This window comes from Oncorhynchus mykiss, chromosome 13 (assembly GCF_057628025.1).
Source record: "Oncorhynchus mykiss isolate SJ-2025 chromosome 13, ASM5762802v1, whole genome shotgun sequence".
Taxonomy (NCBI): domain Eukaryota; kingdom Metazoa; phylum Chordata; class Actinopteri; order Salmoniformes; family Salmonidae; genus Oncorhynchus; species Oncorhynchus mykiss.
The window spans coordinates 53677213-53692713 of record NC_143034.1 but is presented as its reverse complement, the minus strand read 5'-3'; the positions used below and the strand labels follow the sequence as shown (position 1 = coordinate 53692713).

The window sequence follows — 15501 nt, the reverse complement described above, 5'->3', positions numbered from 1 at the left end:
TTCCACACCTTATAGAGTCCATACCCCGACGAATTGAGTGCAACTCAATATTAGGAAGGTGCTCTTATTGTTTGGTATACTCAATGTATGTCTTTAGGACATTGATATTTGTAGAAAAATGAAATGAAAAATCTATAAATAATATTAGTTCGTTGTTGTTCTTTAATACAGAGGAACACTTTGTCAAAGAATCTGTCATTAAGTGAATTTCGAATGACTCCTCGTCTCTTGTCTGTTCTGTAGGTATTCATCTCTCTCACTCTCGCCACCTTCCCCTTGCCTCAGCTCTGTCATGCCTCGCTCATTCCTGGTCAAGAGTAAGAGACCAGGGTCTCACCCCCCTTGCTTCTCTAAAGGCACGAGACACACAAACCCTGACCAGCCACAACCTCATACAAATGATCACGACAGGCAGAACAGGGCGTGGTGGGAAGTAAGGTCCCCACATCGGAGCCCCTTCCAGGAGGACCAGGGCAACCTGTGCTCAGGGTCAGAGGTCAAGGACACCCTGGAATACCCCTGCCCTAGCTGGTACGCCATGGCAACCAGACCACACAGCACCTCGCCAGCTGACCTCTGGACCAGCTGGTCTGCAGGTATCCGACGGATCCTGACTTTATGGCTCTACACTCTATTTATTGTAAATAATAAATAAGTAGATGTAGATATTTGTTATATTTGTATTCCATCGCGTTAAACACTTCACATTGCTTCAATTTGATTGTCATAACTATCTTTATCAAATCAAAAATAGTTTTTTTCATTTCAAACTCAATCTACTAGTATGCCACTTACTCCACAGAAACCGGAGGGTACGATGGTGTGGAGCCTTCCGAGTCTGCCCTGCCCTGGTCCCTACACTGGCCCCGGGGCCCTGACAGAGAGAGGGAGCTGGAGAAATTGGTCCATGTCTTACTGAGCCACAGGCCACATATGGACCTCAACTCCACCAGCCCATGCTCCCTCTGTGAAAAGGTAAGAAGAACCAGCAAGGGTCAGGAATTACAATATAATCAGAACAGCACATCTACCCTTATAGGGTGTATCAACCAAAAGTGTGTGGTTCCAAACCATGTAAACCCCTTCAGGCATGACTAAAATAGAATAAATGAGATACTGTTTGGTGTTTATGACCTGAGACAAGAGTGACAGTAGAGTGGTGGAAATTGTACTCGACAGGGCTCTGTGACATGTCAGAAAATGACATAAGAGCAGATTTGTTTGGTGTGAGAATTGAGGCTGTGATGGGTAATTGTGTTGAATATGGTTGACATCTCTGGGAGTATGAGCTACATCTGCTGTTACTCTTAGCGTTCTCTTTTCTCAGGTCTTGTCCTCAGGAGCTGTACTCAAGACTCATTTACTCAGGTCACGCACATGCGTGTATGCAGTTCCATTGGCCACATCAGCCAAAGCCCCAGAGCACCCCTACGAGTTCAAACAAGCTCTGGGCATGTACGGAAGACCAAAGGTATATCTGGCAGAAGTACATTGGTGGAGGTCTCTCCACTTCCCAACACAAACTATATAAAAACAGTCATGGCAAAATCCTAACCACATCTCTGTGAATGTGTGTGTTCCAGGAGCGTAGCCATAGCTGTAAGGAATGTGGGAAGGTATTCAAGCGCTCCTCCACCCTGTCCACCCACCTGCTCATCCACTCTGACACCAGGCCCTACCCCTGCCAGTACTGTGGCAAGAGGTTCCACCAGAAGTCAGACATGAAGAAACACACCTTCATACACACAGGTATATGTTTATACTTGATCTTATACCATCTATTGCATCTTGCCTATGCCGCTCGGCCATCGCTCATCCATATATTTATATGTACATATTCTTATTCCATCCCTTTAGATTTGGGTGCATTAGGTAGTTGTTGGGGAATTGTTAGATTACTTGTTAGATATTACTGCACTGTTGGAACTAGAAGCACAAGCATTTCGCTACACTCGCATTCATATCTGATTACCATGTGTATGTGACCAATACAAATGTATTTGATTTGATGTGCGGGGAGGTACACTGTAAGGACACATACACAAATGAGCATAGTGTGTGTTGAACATAGGTCAGCCGGTGTGTGTACAACACAGTACAACTGACATACACATTGTGCAAAGGTCGCTTACATCTGAAGTTAGGAATCTGCCCTACACACTGGCTGCTGTCACAGTGTCTCTCTTCTTGAATTCCATGTCATGTCCTGCTGTCTGTCCCTGTCTGTCTCAGGTGAGAAGCCCCATGTGTGCCAGGTGTGTGGCAAGGCCTTCAGCCAGAGCTCCAACCTCATCACCCACAGCCGTAAACACAGCAGTTACTGGCCCTTCAGCTGCACGCACTGCCAAAGCAGCTTCCAGCGCAGACTGGACCTACAGCGCCACCAGGAGACACAATGTGTCCATAGCAGCGTGTACACACAGAGCTGAGGCCACGGGTATAATGGAGATTTGTATTACACAAGTGCTCTATGTAGCACAAGAATGAGTGCTTTGTATAGAGATTGTTGACCGGTATTTGCAGTTCTGTTTTTATATGGTACTTTGATCAGTGAAGGAGGCCAAGCACATTACTTGTGTTCAAGTTATTTGTGCATTTGTTTTTGTGCATTTGCTTTCGCTCACAGCTTTTCAGGTTGACCGTTTGGATAGTGCTTGAGGGGACCTGATCACTTTAACATCTCTAGCAATGTCATATATAGTGGGCGAGCTGGATTCCATCCATAGCGCAAAAGCTCAGCGTTGTAGCCGGTTGAAATGCAACGGTCATTTTCGATTGAGCCAACATATGCAACATTTACCACGAATGCTGTCTCCGCCAACACGGAAACATTGCCTTTAAATGTCAGCCACGCCTTAACGCTACGGACTGAATCCAGCCCTTTAGGCTCTGGTCTCTACTATGCTGTATGTCTAAAAAGACACCTTATTAAAAATAGGTGGTTTGAAGAGTGACAAAGCAAGCCCTATTTCCCACTGTAATTGGCCATTTTCCTCAGAGCCGTTGCAATTGTGGCTCCCATTGTTGGTGTATGAATGAAGCTGCCATTTTCACTTCACTGTGGCAGCCCACCCAAGGGCATAATAATATACAATCAGGCCATGTGGAACATGTGAGAAATAATGTCTTTGACTGCAGTACGAGCAGAGAGAGAGACAAGGATTATGTTGAAATGATGCTACACAAGTATGACGAGACAACGTGACTGTATATTCTCAGTGTCACAGCCTGGTCAGCATGAGTATATATATATATTAAAAGGGATTTAGATACAAAAAATGAAATACTCTGTTTAAGTTTAGAATTTCTGGGGCGTCATTCATTGTTCTCACCCGCACTTTATTTTTTAGATAAAACACAAACTCTGTCACAGATATTTAATTTAAATAGCAACAGCACAGATAATATCAAACAAAGGCTCACAATTACAACATAGATATATACAATAAGGATCTGGATAATGGCAATTCCCCTCACACATATTCTACTCATGACATATATTTGACTTCATGTGTTCCTCTTTAAACTCTGTAGTGCTTATTTCTGTTGTAGCATTAGACTAGGCTAGGTTCAGATTCATGCTCATCCTATAGCCAGTAGTCACACCATTCCATTCTATGAGCCCTGGTTATGACATTGTAGATACAGTGTAATGGATCAAATGCACTGACTAGTATTTCGTCCAACACTTTGAGGAGTTGCTGAGGCCATGTACCTGTAGACATACATGTAGTCTCAGTCTTTCAGACCTTTACACATCTCATTGCTTCAAGAAATGTACACCAAGTATTCAAAACATTATGGACCCCCCCCCCCCCTTTAGGTAGTGGACCATTCTTGATACACACAGGAAACTGCTGAGGGTGAAAAACTCAGCAGCGTTGCAATTCCTGACACAAACTGGTGTCCCTGGCACCTACTACCATATCCCGTTCAAAGGCACTTCAATCTTTAGTTTTGCCCATTCACCCTCTGAATGGCAAACAGACACAATCCATGTCTCAATTGTCTCAAGGGGGGAAAAAAAGTATTATTTAACCTGTCTCCTCCCCTGCATCTTCACTGATTGAAGTGGATTTAACAAGTGACATCAATAAGGGATCATATCTTTCACCTGGATTCACCTGGTTAGTCTATGTCATGCAGAGAGCAGGTGTTCTCAATGTTTTGTATACTCAGTGTATATGTGGTTACACACACACAAAAGTGTATATGTGGTTACACACACACACACACACACACACACACACACAAGACCTGGGTTCAAAAACTATTTAGGGTATTTCAATTACTTTCAAAGACATTTCAAAGTAAGTATCTGGATACTTTCAGTACTTAAATATTGGAATGAATTTGGAAATTCTCAACTACAGAGACAAGTGTATTTTCAAATACAAATATTAAAATACTGCATTATTTGAAAATACAAAAATACACAGAAAATAAGCATTTAAATAACAAATACTTAAATATGCATGTATTTGAACCCAGGTCTGACACACTCACAGACACACACCAGGTGTTTCATCTTCTGCCCCACTTTACCCTCGGTCTCAGATTTACCAGAGGAAACACTGAAAATAAGATAGAGAATGATAATATTGTATTTCTTACACATGATATGAGATATCACTATTGCAATCTGCAGGTGCTTGACTAATTCACAAAGGGCGCTAGTGACAAGATAAGTCTATAGAATACTAGTCTAAATTTGACATTCTCTTTACTTTGTGGTCCCCCAGCTGCTGTGTGTGTTGCTCACGTTCCATCTCAACTCTACACAGAGCTGTTGGAAGAGTCTAATAAGGCAGGGTTAGTATTCTCGATCAGGCCCCCTCTTCTGGTTGGTGGAGGAGCCCCTGCAACCAATCACATGTCAAGTGTGTCATTAACATTTATACATGGTGAATAAACCCAGTATTTCTCTCAAAAATAATAAGAAAGTTATAATAGTATCTTCTCTTACACTAGGTCAAATCAAATGTTATTCGTCACATCCTTCGAAAAAACAACAGGTGTAGACTAACAGTCCACACTAACAGTGTAGACTAACAGCCCTTCCCAACAACACAGAGAGAAAGGAAAATAGAGAAATAATAGAATGAGTAACGATAACTTGGCTATATATAAGGGGAACTGAGTCGATGTGCAGGGGTACGAGGTAATCGGGGTAGATATGTACATATAACTAGAAATAAAGTAGCAGCAGGTATAGCATCTTCTCTGTTTATTTGTGAATATGGTGGTATAGCTCAGTATTTTGGCCTTTGGTCCAGGATAGACTTTACGAACTGTCCTGTGTGGTTACCTGTGTGAGAGTAGATGCACCATAGCGCCCCCATCAGGCTGATGCCCAGAAGGAAAGCAACAAACACAATCCCCAACACTGAGCCTGTGTCTACCCCAGAGCCTGGGTGACAAAAACATGGGAGGGAAAAGTAGTAGATAAGCCAAATCCCAGTTACTATCACTGTTGTGATAATACACACATGTAGGAACATCCGGGAGTTGATATTATGGTTATAGCTAGGGTTAGGGTTGAACCGCTAGGGTTAGGGTTGAACCAGGGTGTGGACATGAAACAAGGGTTAGGGATGAGGCTAGGGTTAGGGTTAAACTGCTAGGGTTAGCGTTGAGGCTAGGGTTAGGGTTGAACCGCTAGGGTTAGGGTTGAACCAGGGTGTGGACATGAAACAAGGGTTAGGGATGAGGCTAGGGTTAGGGTTGAACTGCTAGGGTTAGCGTTGAGGCTAGGGTTAAACTGCTAGGGTTAGCGTTGAGGCTAGGGTTAGGGTTGAACCACTAGGGTTAGGGTTGAACCAGGGTGTGGACATGAAACAAGGGTTAGGGATGAGGCTAGGGTTAGGGTTGAACTGCTAGGGTTAGGGTTGAACTGCTAGGGTTAGGGTCGAACTGCTAGGGTTAGCATTGAGGCTAGGGTTAGGAATGAACCGCTAGGGTTAGCGTTGAGACTAGGGTTAGGGTTGAACTGCTAGGGTTAGCGTTGAGGCTAGGGTTAGGAATGAACCGCTAGGGTTAGCGTTGAGGCTAGGGTTGAACCACTAGGGTTAGTGTTGGTGCTAGGGTTAGGGTTGAACCACTAGGGTTAGCGTTGAGGCTAGGGTTAGGGTTGAACCACTAGGGTTAGTGTTGAGCCTAGGGTTAGGGTTGAACCAGGGTGTGGACATGAAGCTAGGGTTAGGGTTGAGGGTTAGGGTTGAACCACTAGGGTTAGGGTTGAACCACTAGAGTTAGGGTTGAACCAGGGTGTGGACATGAAACAAGGGTTAGGGATGAGGCTAGGGTTAGGGTTGAACTGCTAGGGTTAGCGTTGAGGCTAGGGTTAAACTGCTAGGGTTAGGGTTGAACCACTAGGGTTAGCGTTGAGGCTAGGGTTAGGGTTGAACTGCTAGGGTTAGCGTTGAGGCTAGGGTTAGGGTTGAACTGCTAGGGTTAGCGTTGAGGCTAGCGTTAGGGTTGAACCGCTAGGGTTAGTGTTGAGGCTAGGGTTAGCGTTGAGGCTAGGGTTAGGAATGAACCGCTAGGGTTAGCGTTGAGGCTAGGGTTGAACCACCAGGGTTAGCGTTGAGGCTAGGGTTAGGGTTGAACCACTAGGGTTAGTGTTGAGGCTAGGGTTAGGGTTGAACCAGGGTGTGGACATAAAGCTAGGGTTAGGGTTGAGGGTTAGGGTTGAACCAGGGTGTGGACATAAAGCTAGGGTTAGGGTTGAGGGTTAGGGTTGAACCAGGGTGTGGACATGAAGCTAGGGTTAGCGTTGAGGCTAGGGTTAAAGTTACAGTTACTTACTGCTGTGGGCTGGGATAGGCTTGGGCAGCTGAGACACACTGGGCATTTGACCTCTCTGACCTAGAGAGAGAAAGAGAGAGTTGGATAAGAAGAGAGAAACACCCTTTTACACAGAGTGAAAGTGAATTACTTCAGGCTCATGTCATGAGGTGGACCACACCATCAATGACCATCTATTACTCACCAGCAGGTGGCGCCTGCTGTCTGGCCACACCAACAGGCTGATAGACCAGCATGGGTCTGGAGAAGTTTCTGTACTCACACTGACAGAGAGAAGAGAGAGGAGGATAAGCAGTTGCAGATTTAGGTATAGGCAACATGGGCAGCCACCCAAGTCATTAATACTACTAGTCATTATGAATATAGAACATGTACTGTACCTGTTGGCTGGGTAGTTTGGATACGAGGGCAGGGATACGGAGGCCCCAGGGATTTGGACAGCCACTCTGTATTATGGCCGTTGGAGGCCCCTGGGTCACTGACTCAGGGCCACAGAGACGGATGCAACAGTGCAGGAACTGGACAGAGTTGTTGTAGATGGGCCGAAGGACAAAACTGAACCTCAGTCTGTGTATCTGGTCCTCCTCTCCTCCCATTCCTCCATCGCTCTCCTTCCTTTTGGCTCGTCCTCCTCGTCCCCTCTTCCCAACGTGTTCTCTTTTTCTCAATCCTGCTTTGTTCCTCCAAGCCCTTCCTGGATGCCTGAATGACAGGACACTAGGTACCTCCTCTTTCTCTTCATAATATTCCTCATCGTCCTCTTGGCCATGTGTCATGTTGCTGAGTGTCAGTGAGGAGTCAGCGGAGCAGCCATCTCTAATGACTGACCAGCCAGGGGACACACGGGGGTCTGATAGGGGAGACACCATGCAGGACCGCACCTCCACACCCCCACCGAGGGCTCCGTTGGCGGAAAGCTTGGCAAAAACAGTCAGATAAAATATGGGTAACACATTACTTTACCATGGTCTTATTACTGAGTTGATATTTTGTAAGTAGAGTGTAATAAGTATTGTAATTACACAAGTACTGTAATTTGTAGGTCTCTGTTTCAACCTGCTGTGCTCTAGTGCTGTAATAGCAGGGCTACAGAGTTCTTATAGAAAGGACTTATTGTGACATATCTAGATGTGATTATAATAGCCTTCTGGAGGAAGTCTGCTCTGGACTTGAGGCAGCTGATACTGTAGAAGACTATCAGAGGGAGAAACACAAGTAGTACTTGCAGCAGGAGCTACATCAGCAGATAGACAGACATACAGACAGACAGACAGACACACAATTAAACACACACACATAGCTAGGCAAACTGACCTCCACATAGACACGGTTGTCAGCAGTGATGGCACAAGGACCGGTCTGCCTCTGCTCATAGCCCTCTGTAACAAACAGCTGTAGTGAGACCAGTGGGCCGGCCCTGGCCCTTGGGAGAGGCCCCGGCCCCTGCAGAGTGGGCTGCTCCACAGGAAGGCTTGGGACACTGGGGACTGCAGCCAAACAGCTGAACTAAGAGGACAATGGAAAAGATGGAGATGTATGGGATGATAAGGACAAGATATACATGTCTCTCTCTCTCACACACACACAACAAACACACACACACACACACTAATATGAAGTGAAATTGGACCACACACACACAAATACACAACCTGTATCATCTCACATGTATGACCAGTGGAGTCCACTCTGTGGGCTCCTCGTCTGTCTCATTGCCCACGGCAACCAGAGGCTTGTTTCTCCATAGCAACACCTGAGAGGATGGATAGACACAAAACATGGCAAGTCATGTACTGTAAGAGTTGAAACACTAGAGCAGATAGGTCAGTGAGATATCAGTAGATATATTAGTAGATCCTAGTTCATTCACATGCTACATGTCTGTCTCACTGCCTCCCTCCTCTCCTGCTCCCTTTCCTCCCAGATCTCCACCACTCCCACTATCCAGCCCCTGCCCCCACACTCCTGTCCCCAGGCCTAGCTACACTCAGGCTGATCAGCAGTGTTCCGGACACTCTGACCTAGGTCACCCATGTGGTGCCTGGGGGAGATAAGACAGACTACTTACACAACCGCAGGGGCCCTTCAGATCACACTAACCAACAACAACACAATTACAGCCCTGCTCTTCTACTCTCTTCTCTCGTCCTCTGCCTTTCTACTGTGCATCTCTCGCCATCTATCTCAATCTCACACACAGATACACAGAGACAGAGACACACACAGTGAGGGGCTCCATAGTGACCTACATGTCCCTCTCCCCCTCCCCACCTAAGGGAAGCCCATCCCTGCTCTATCTCCCCATCAGATCCGCCTCTCTGATGAGGCTGCTGGACGTCCCAATTACACAGCTCTTTCTCTTTCTGCTGACTGTGTTTAGCACAGAATCACTTGTAAACGGCTGCACCCAGACGCATGGCTCCATTACCATTTTGGACTCCATTTTGGTGAGACAAAAATATTGCAAAACATGTGGAGACACAAACGTTGCAGAAACATTTCACAAAACATGTTAAAATGTTCCCTGCAGATATTTTACCCCTTAAAACCATCTCTCTGTCTTACCGCATTTTTGTACTGCACCCCTCTGGGCTCTCCCTGCAGCACCCCTTCAGTCCCACAGGAAATGACCGGGAATGCCAACAAGAAATGGCTGCTGTTAGACTGGGCCAGGCACTGAGGATCCCGCAGTGTCACCTCCGACACCGGGAGAGACAGGGTCTGTGTGAAAGAGAGCATCACACTAAGTACCATCATAAGAACCTACAATAAATACATTGTAGGTCTACATGCAGTATATTGGTATTTGTATAACATAACCTCGCTAACAGGCTAACACGCTAAACTACCAGTACAACCATAACCTCGCTAACACGTTAAACTACCAGTACAACCATAACCACGCTAACACACTGAACCACCAGTACAACCATAACCTTGCTAACACGCTAAACTACCAGTACAACCACATAGTGAAAGTGACCTGCAGAATGTGTCTGTCCACGGCCACGTTGAGTCGTCCGTCCTGACACTGCACACTGACGGCCTCCCAGCCCCCACTGGTACTTCCACCTCCCTCACTCAGCCACTGCCTCAGCCTGTGCTCCTGGACCCAAGGGGGCCTGCCATCCAGCATACGCACAGGGGGGCCACCTTCTGTGAGGAGGGAGAGAAAGAGAGAGAGGTGTGCTAACACACAGAACAGCACCTTTTTAGGGATAACATGACCTTCAATATAGAGAGACAACATAATTAATCAGGAGAAACACCAACACAAACACACGGTTAGGAAAAACAAAATAAACCATCCAGTTCACTCACACAATGAGGGACACAAGAGACACATACAGGTCCTGACCTGTCCCTCCCCCAGCCAGTCTGATCACAAAGTGATTGACCAGGTCAGCCTCTGTGTATGAGGCCACTTTGGGAAAGCCACTCTGATTGGCCCAGCTCAAAAGGTCATGGGTGGTAGAGAGGTCAGAGGTGAGCGTGCTAGTCAGTGTCAGGTCAGGCTCTGGAGGGTAGAGTGGGGACACGCTGTTCGAGGACTGAGTGGAAAGAACAAGGTAGATAGAGAAATGGTTGAAAAAAAATGCATAAATGGGATGTTTGTGTTACAAGATAACATGGCAAGCCCTGTCAAAGCCAAGTTGAATGTATTTATTTAAAAACAAAATAACCATTGATATTTTGAACTCAAGTTGAGGTTTTGAAATCATGTTTAGCTTGGCCTTCACTCAATGATTGTATTGCTCCTTTAATTTCTTTAGCTATTTTGTCCATTTCATCATAATGTTTTTACTTATAACCCTTTTATGACTTTTATACCAAACTCCAGAACAGGTGAAGGACCCATTCTAGCCCACATGATAGGAGAAATACCATAATGTGTCAAGTTTTACTGGATAGGGTCCTCACATAGACAGAGATGTGTCCCCGGAGCCCTGGCACTGTGAGAGCCCAGTTGACTGGAACGGCACTACTGAGGATCAACACCAACTTGTGCCACCCAGCATTGGCCACTGGGGGCACCAGAGAAATAGTCACCTCCACCTGCAGAGAGCTGGGATAGAGGGAGAGACCGGTCACTGAAAGGCAAAGAGGGAGAAAATGCATATAAAATGATTAAGGGATAACTCAATAGCTCAACATTGTATTACTTGAACAGCTTCAGAGATATTCTCCACATTTCTTCACATTCTGGAGACGTCCTAAGCTTACCCACAAAGCCCTGACCCTGCTGAATGGAGCTTGATGACATGCACTTCTGGGTTGCCTCCGCCAACTGGAGAACAGCCCTGTACTTCCTGTGGCTGCAGGTCAGAGGTCAGGTAGTTGTGTGACAGGAACAGAGACTGCAGCTGGCACACACTGGGCATGGTGGTATCTGGAGGGCAGAGGGGAGACTTGGTTGGAGAGGAAGAGAGAAGGTCAGAAAGACCAGGGTCGTGTATTAGTTGTATGTGTGTGGGGCGGGCTCACCCTCGCCCACACGGACGTAGACGCGGTTGGCACTGGCTGTGTGTGTGAGGGAGGACAAGGAGCCATGCCGATGCATTGCCCAGCGTAGCAAAGCCCGCGGACGGAAAGGCAGAGAGGGCACAGGCTGCACCTGCACTGCCAGACTGGAGGGCTGCACTGTAGAGTTAGGAGAGACCTGGGGCAAAGGGGGGACACTGTGGTTACAGAGAGAGACATGATAACACATAGTAATAGAAACATTCATTTGTGGGGGCCTATGTTTCTAAAACAACACACTTGCACAGACATACACACAAACACACTGGAGAGGTCAGTACTTTTATCAGTTCCTCATGGGAGGAAGTAAATACTCCCATCAAAACGTTTTTTTTTTGGAGTGAATGACAGATGAATGACTAAAAGAGGTACACACACACACCACACGAGCACACATAGACTGACCTGCACCAATACAGGCAGATCCGGGGGTAGTCTCTCAGCCTCCAGCCACCAGCGCACTGGTTGCTTGGAGCTCAGTACCAGGATGAGGGTTTGACGGGGAGGATGAGACAGAGACAGGGGTCTCAGGAGCACAGTCACCTAGAAGGGAAGAGAGGGGGTCAGGGTAAGGAGGCACAACGTATTGGGAGTGATTGTGGGTGTGGGTGTGTCCTACTGTGAGAAACAGAGAGGGAGCACCTGTTTGTCAGGGCTGCGTGTCCCTCTCCCCACAGCGATCACATGGGTCTCTTTCTCTCCACTCTCTCTGGCTGCACAGCCCGGGCCGGCCTCAAAGCGCTCCAACAGCCCCTGCACAGGGTGAAGCTCCCCCGCTGGAGACAGAGAGCACTGCAGTTCCCCACAGTTAACTGCAGAGTTGTAAAGACAACCAGATGTCACTCAAGATGGAGCTACGGCTGTATACTCTGTTTACAGGGAACATTGAGGACAAACTAATATAGATTGGGTCTCTGGTGGGAGAGATAAAATGAGAAATAAAATACTTGATGCCCCTGAAAAAGACAACACAGAGAGACCATCTGAACTTGGTGTGAGGTTTGGTAATAGGCAGGATGGACAGGGTCAGCAGCAGACTCTCTGCTCTCACTGACAAACAGGAGAAACAAGTCTCTGTCAATCCGCCACATAAACACACTAGTGCTCCACTCGACTGCTCTGGTCTCAGACAAGCCCTCTCACTCAGCCTCTCTGTCTATGTCTCAGTCGGTCTCTGGTTCTTGCTCTCTTCTTCCAGTCAGTGGCTGTTAGCCCACTATGACTAAAAGACAGCTTGTTGTTCTCGGACTGAACAGAGCTAATTGGGGAGTGCCCCCTGACTGAACTTTCAAAGTTTTTTTTTTACGTCTCTGAATATTCCACTTTCACTTTGCTAAACCAAAATCTGACCTTTGACACATAGCTCCTTGAAAGCAGAGTCACTCTGGGAGGTACTTTTGAGAGAAAGTATTAAAGTTGTACTATTCAGTATGGAAACATCCCGTAGAATTAACAGTACCTCTATAACTGTCTTCTACCTCTTCAAAGAATATCTTAAAGAATCCCACAGCACCCCCCCCATTTTTTAAAATTATAAATAAAAATGGCCTTTCATGAACTCGCACTTGACCCCCCCCCCCTCCCCCCTCCCCCTCCCACTAGCACTGACTTTGCTGGCAGCTACTTTATTGAGGAAAATGTACTTACTATGACTGCGATATGTGGTTGTCCGACATAGCTATCTTAAGATGAATGTACTAATTGTAAGTCAATCTGGATAAGAGCGTCTGCTAGATGACTAAAATGTCTGGTTTCCCTTACGTCCTGTTCTCTCCCCCAGTAGAAAGAGGCAGAAGAGAATCCACCTCGTCCCTGAAACCATCATGACTATTCTCCAGGAGTGAATTCAATGGGAGAGTCCCTCTTGCCACATCCTGAGGGGGAAAAGAGAGTGATTAATACAATGGTCTAGACGGAGTCTTTAACAAGAGACCAAGTTCTCTGTGTGCATAATGTTATATTGGACAGGCTGAGAGAACAGATGGATAATATGTATCCAAATAGAGGAGGAACAAACCCTAGAGCAAGGACAGAGTTTACCCAGGGAACAAACAACATAACAAAGTCATCCCTCCCACTGGGTTCTCATTATCACTGCATTATCAGAACTTCCTCATTCTTCTCCCATTCTGGACAGTATCAGATTCTTGGTGAAATGTTTCTTCTCTGTGTTCTGCCAATTGCAACTCGGAAACATTTGTCAATAACATGCTTTAAACATGCTTCAAAATGCCTGACTGATAAGAGGAGTGACGGGGCTGCGGAAAAGTAAGCACTCTCAAATTGATAGAAGCTTTGGATAGCATGCAATCAGGTCTGACATTCAGTGAGATTGACATGATAGTATTAAACATATTTTGACTCCATTGTTTATATAGAATACAAATAGGTCTGTACATCTTTCCTTAGCCTTGTTGAGTACACAATGCAATATTATCAAAGGTCATATACCCACTTATCTCATAATTGTCATGTGCCTATCTTTATTCTGTGTCTGATAGTGACACACATCATATAATGCTGTGAGACAGAATTGGAGGTCATTGCTCTGCATCGATTGACCAGTTTATTGTTCTTGGGTGGGCTCCCGAGTAGCGCAGCGGTTTAAGGCACTGCATCTCATTGATAGAGGCGTCACTACAGACCTGGTTCGATTCCAGGCTGTATCACAACCGCCTGTGATTGGGAGTCCCATAGGGCAGCGCACAATTGGCCCAGCGTCGTCTGGGTTAGGGTTTGGCCAGGGTAGGCCGTCATTGTACATAATAATTTGTTCTTAACGGACTTGCCTCGTTAAATAAATACAAAAAGGATCAGAGGACGTCCAGACAACCCACACCTACTCATTGAAATAATGACAAGTAATTAACTGGCGCGCAAAACGCTAATCTCTTCTACTCAAACTTGCCCAGAAAGAACTCACCACGAACTGCAAAATAACGGCTAATGGGACCGGAAAGAAAAATTGAACAATTGATTGGCCTTGATGGGTATTATGAGGATACAAACTATATATATTTGTGTCATTCAAAACTGTTTTTATATTATTTGTCTCATGTTGCTGAATCCCTTGGCAAATTCATGACAAATATTTAGTCAGAATTCACTAGAAATAATAATAATTTAAAAAAAGTAAATAAACCTACAATGATTACATTTAAAGTCGTAACTCACCTGTGACAGTTCCCGGTGGAGCTGGACGTTGAAAACAGACTGTAGATCAACTATTGATTCTCAGGTTAAAACCATTCAATCATTGGTTAAGACCAGTGACGGCAGGACTGTATTGGCGTATATCACAGCGCGGACCTCTTTCAATAGTAGAGAAAATAACAGAAAATTGCCTTTACCAAATCTATGTGCTGCTTCAGGCGTCCAGAGACGCACTGGGTGGCATTTCAGATAGGGTATTGCCTTGACATCATCATTTCCGATAAGCCAAAGAAATCAAAAGTTAAGACAGCGTATTTTTTTTAGAGGTGGGATACGGAATTTAAAGAGATTCCCGCGAAATAGTATAAAAGCCAGAGGAGGGGCAAGGAATTGTGCAATAGACGGGAAAGAGAAAAGAGAATAGGTTCTAAAAACGCAAAAAAAACGTAGAAGGCAACAGGAAGAAGAGAGTGAGAGAGGACGAAGCGTAAAGGGGAAGAGGAGGGATGGTGGGAGGGTAAATAAATAGGAACGGGAGGTTGGACTTGAGAAGTTGGAGAGGCAGGGGTAAAGTGAGAGGAATACAGAGGGAGGAGGGAAAGGAAAGATAGATTAATGCGAGATGGAGAAAAATAATTAGACCATAAAGTACACTGTAATTATCTTTTATTCAATGTACGTTTGCATGAGGCTTCCAGCTGCAACATGATTGTGTTTGCTCAACAAAATAGCATTCCTGTTGATTCAACATACAATTGTTTGCATATTTCCCAGTGTAAAATTAAACGCTTTATGACAATACATTACATATATCATAAGGCTTTTCTTTGAGGGCCTAGTTACACCCTAACACAGTGGCCTGAAACTTCTGGTTTATAGGCTGTATTAAGCCTGCAAGTCACATTTTGGCGTGCAAAATGTTGTTGAATCCCTTTTAGAATCCAGCCAGAGTGAGGATATTCAACAATTGGAACATTTATTCACCCTCAAACTGCATTGAGAATGATGGCCAGGGTAAGC

General features: G+C 45.5%; 2 protein-coding genes across 4 annotated transcripts; one reads left to right on the top strand and one right to left on the bottom strand.

Annotated features, from left to right (window-relative positions):
* Positions 1 to 257: 257 nt before the first annotated feature.
* LOC110485185 (uncharacterized) lies at positions 258 to 2958 on the top strand. The gene is made up of 5 exons (XM_090196714.1): positions 258 to 596; positions 803 to 975; positions 1328 to 1471; positions 1584 to 1749; positions 2233 to 2958. Exons 1-5 carry the CDS (start codon positions 293 to 295, stop codon positions 2427 to 2429), a joined length of 984 nt encoding a protein of 327 aa, XP_090052840.1. The 5' UTR covers positions 258 to 292; the 3' UTR covers positions 2430 to 2958.
* A 333-nt stretch (positions 2959 to 3291) lies between these two features.
* engl (endoglin, like) lies at positions 3292 to 15008 on the bottom strand. 3 transcript variants are annotated; one of them, XM_021558151.3, is made up of 18 exons: positions 14503 to 15000; positions 13090 to 13202; positions 11971 to 12140; positions 11734 to 11871; positions 11293 to 11467; positions 11032 to 11197; positions 10729 to 10873; positions 10166 to 10358; positions 9791 to 9963; positions 9373 to 9528; positions 8474 to 8560; positions 8122 to 8313; positions 7188 to 7724; positions 6992 to 7070; positions 6808 to 6867; positions 5309 to 5410; positions 4728 to 4859; positions 3292 to 4574 (listed from the first exon to the last, which is right to left on the bottom strand). In XM_021558151.3, the coding sequence occupies exons 2-17, from the start codon at positions 13151 to 13153 to the stop codon at positions 4777 to 4779; spliced, it is 2520 nt and encodes an 839-aa protein (XP_021413826.3). In that variant the 5' UTR covers positions 13154 to 13202; positions 14503 to 15000; the 3' UTR covers positions 3292 to 4574; positions 4728 to 4776. The 3 variants fall into 3 exon arrangements, with proteins under 3 accessions (XP_021413826.3, XP_021413825.3, XP_021413828.3); XM_021558150.3 differs by having other exon boundaries at positions 3292 to 4859; positions 14503 to 15008; XM_021558153.3 differs by lacking the exon at positions 5309 to 5410 and having other exon boundaries at positions 3292 to 4859.
* Between the last annotated feature and the right edge of the window lie 493 nt (positions 15009 to 15501).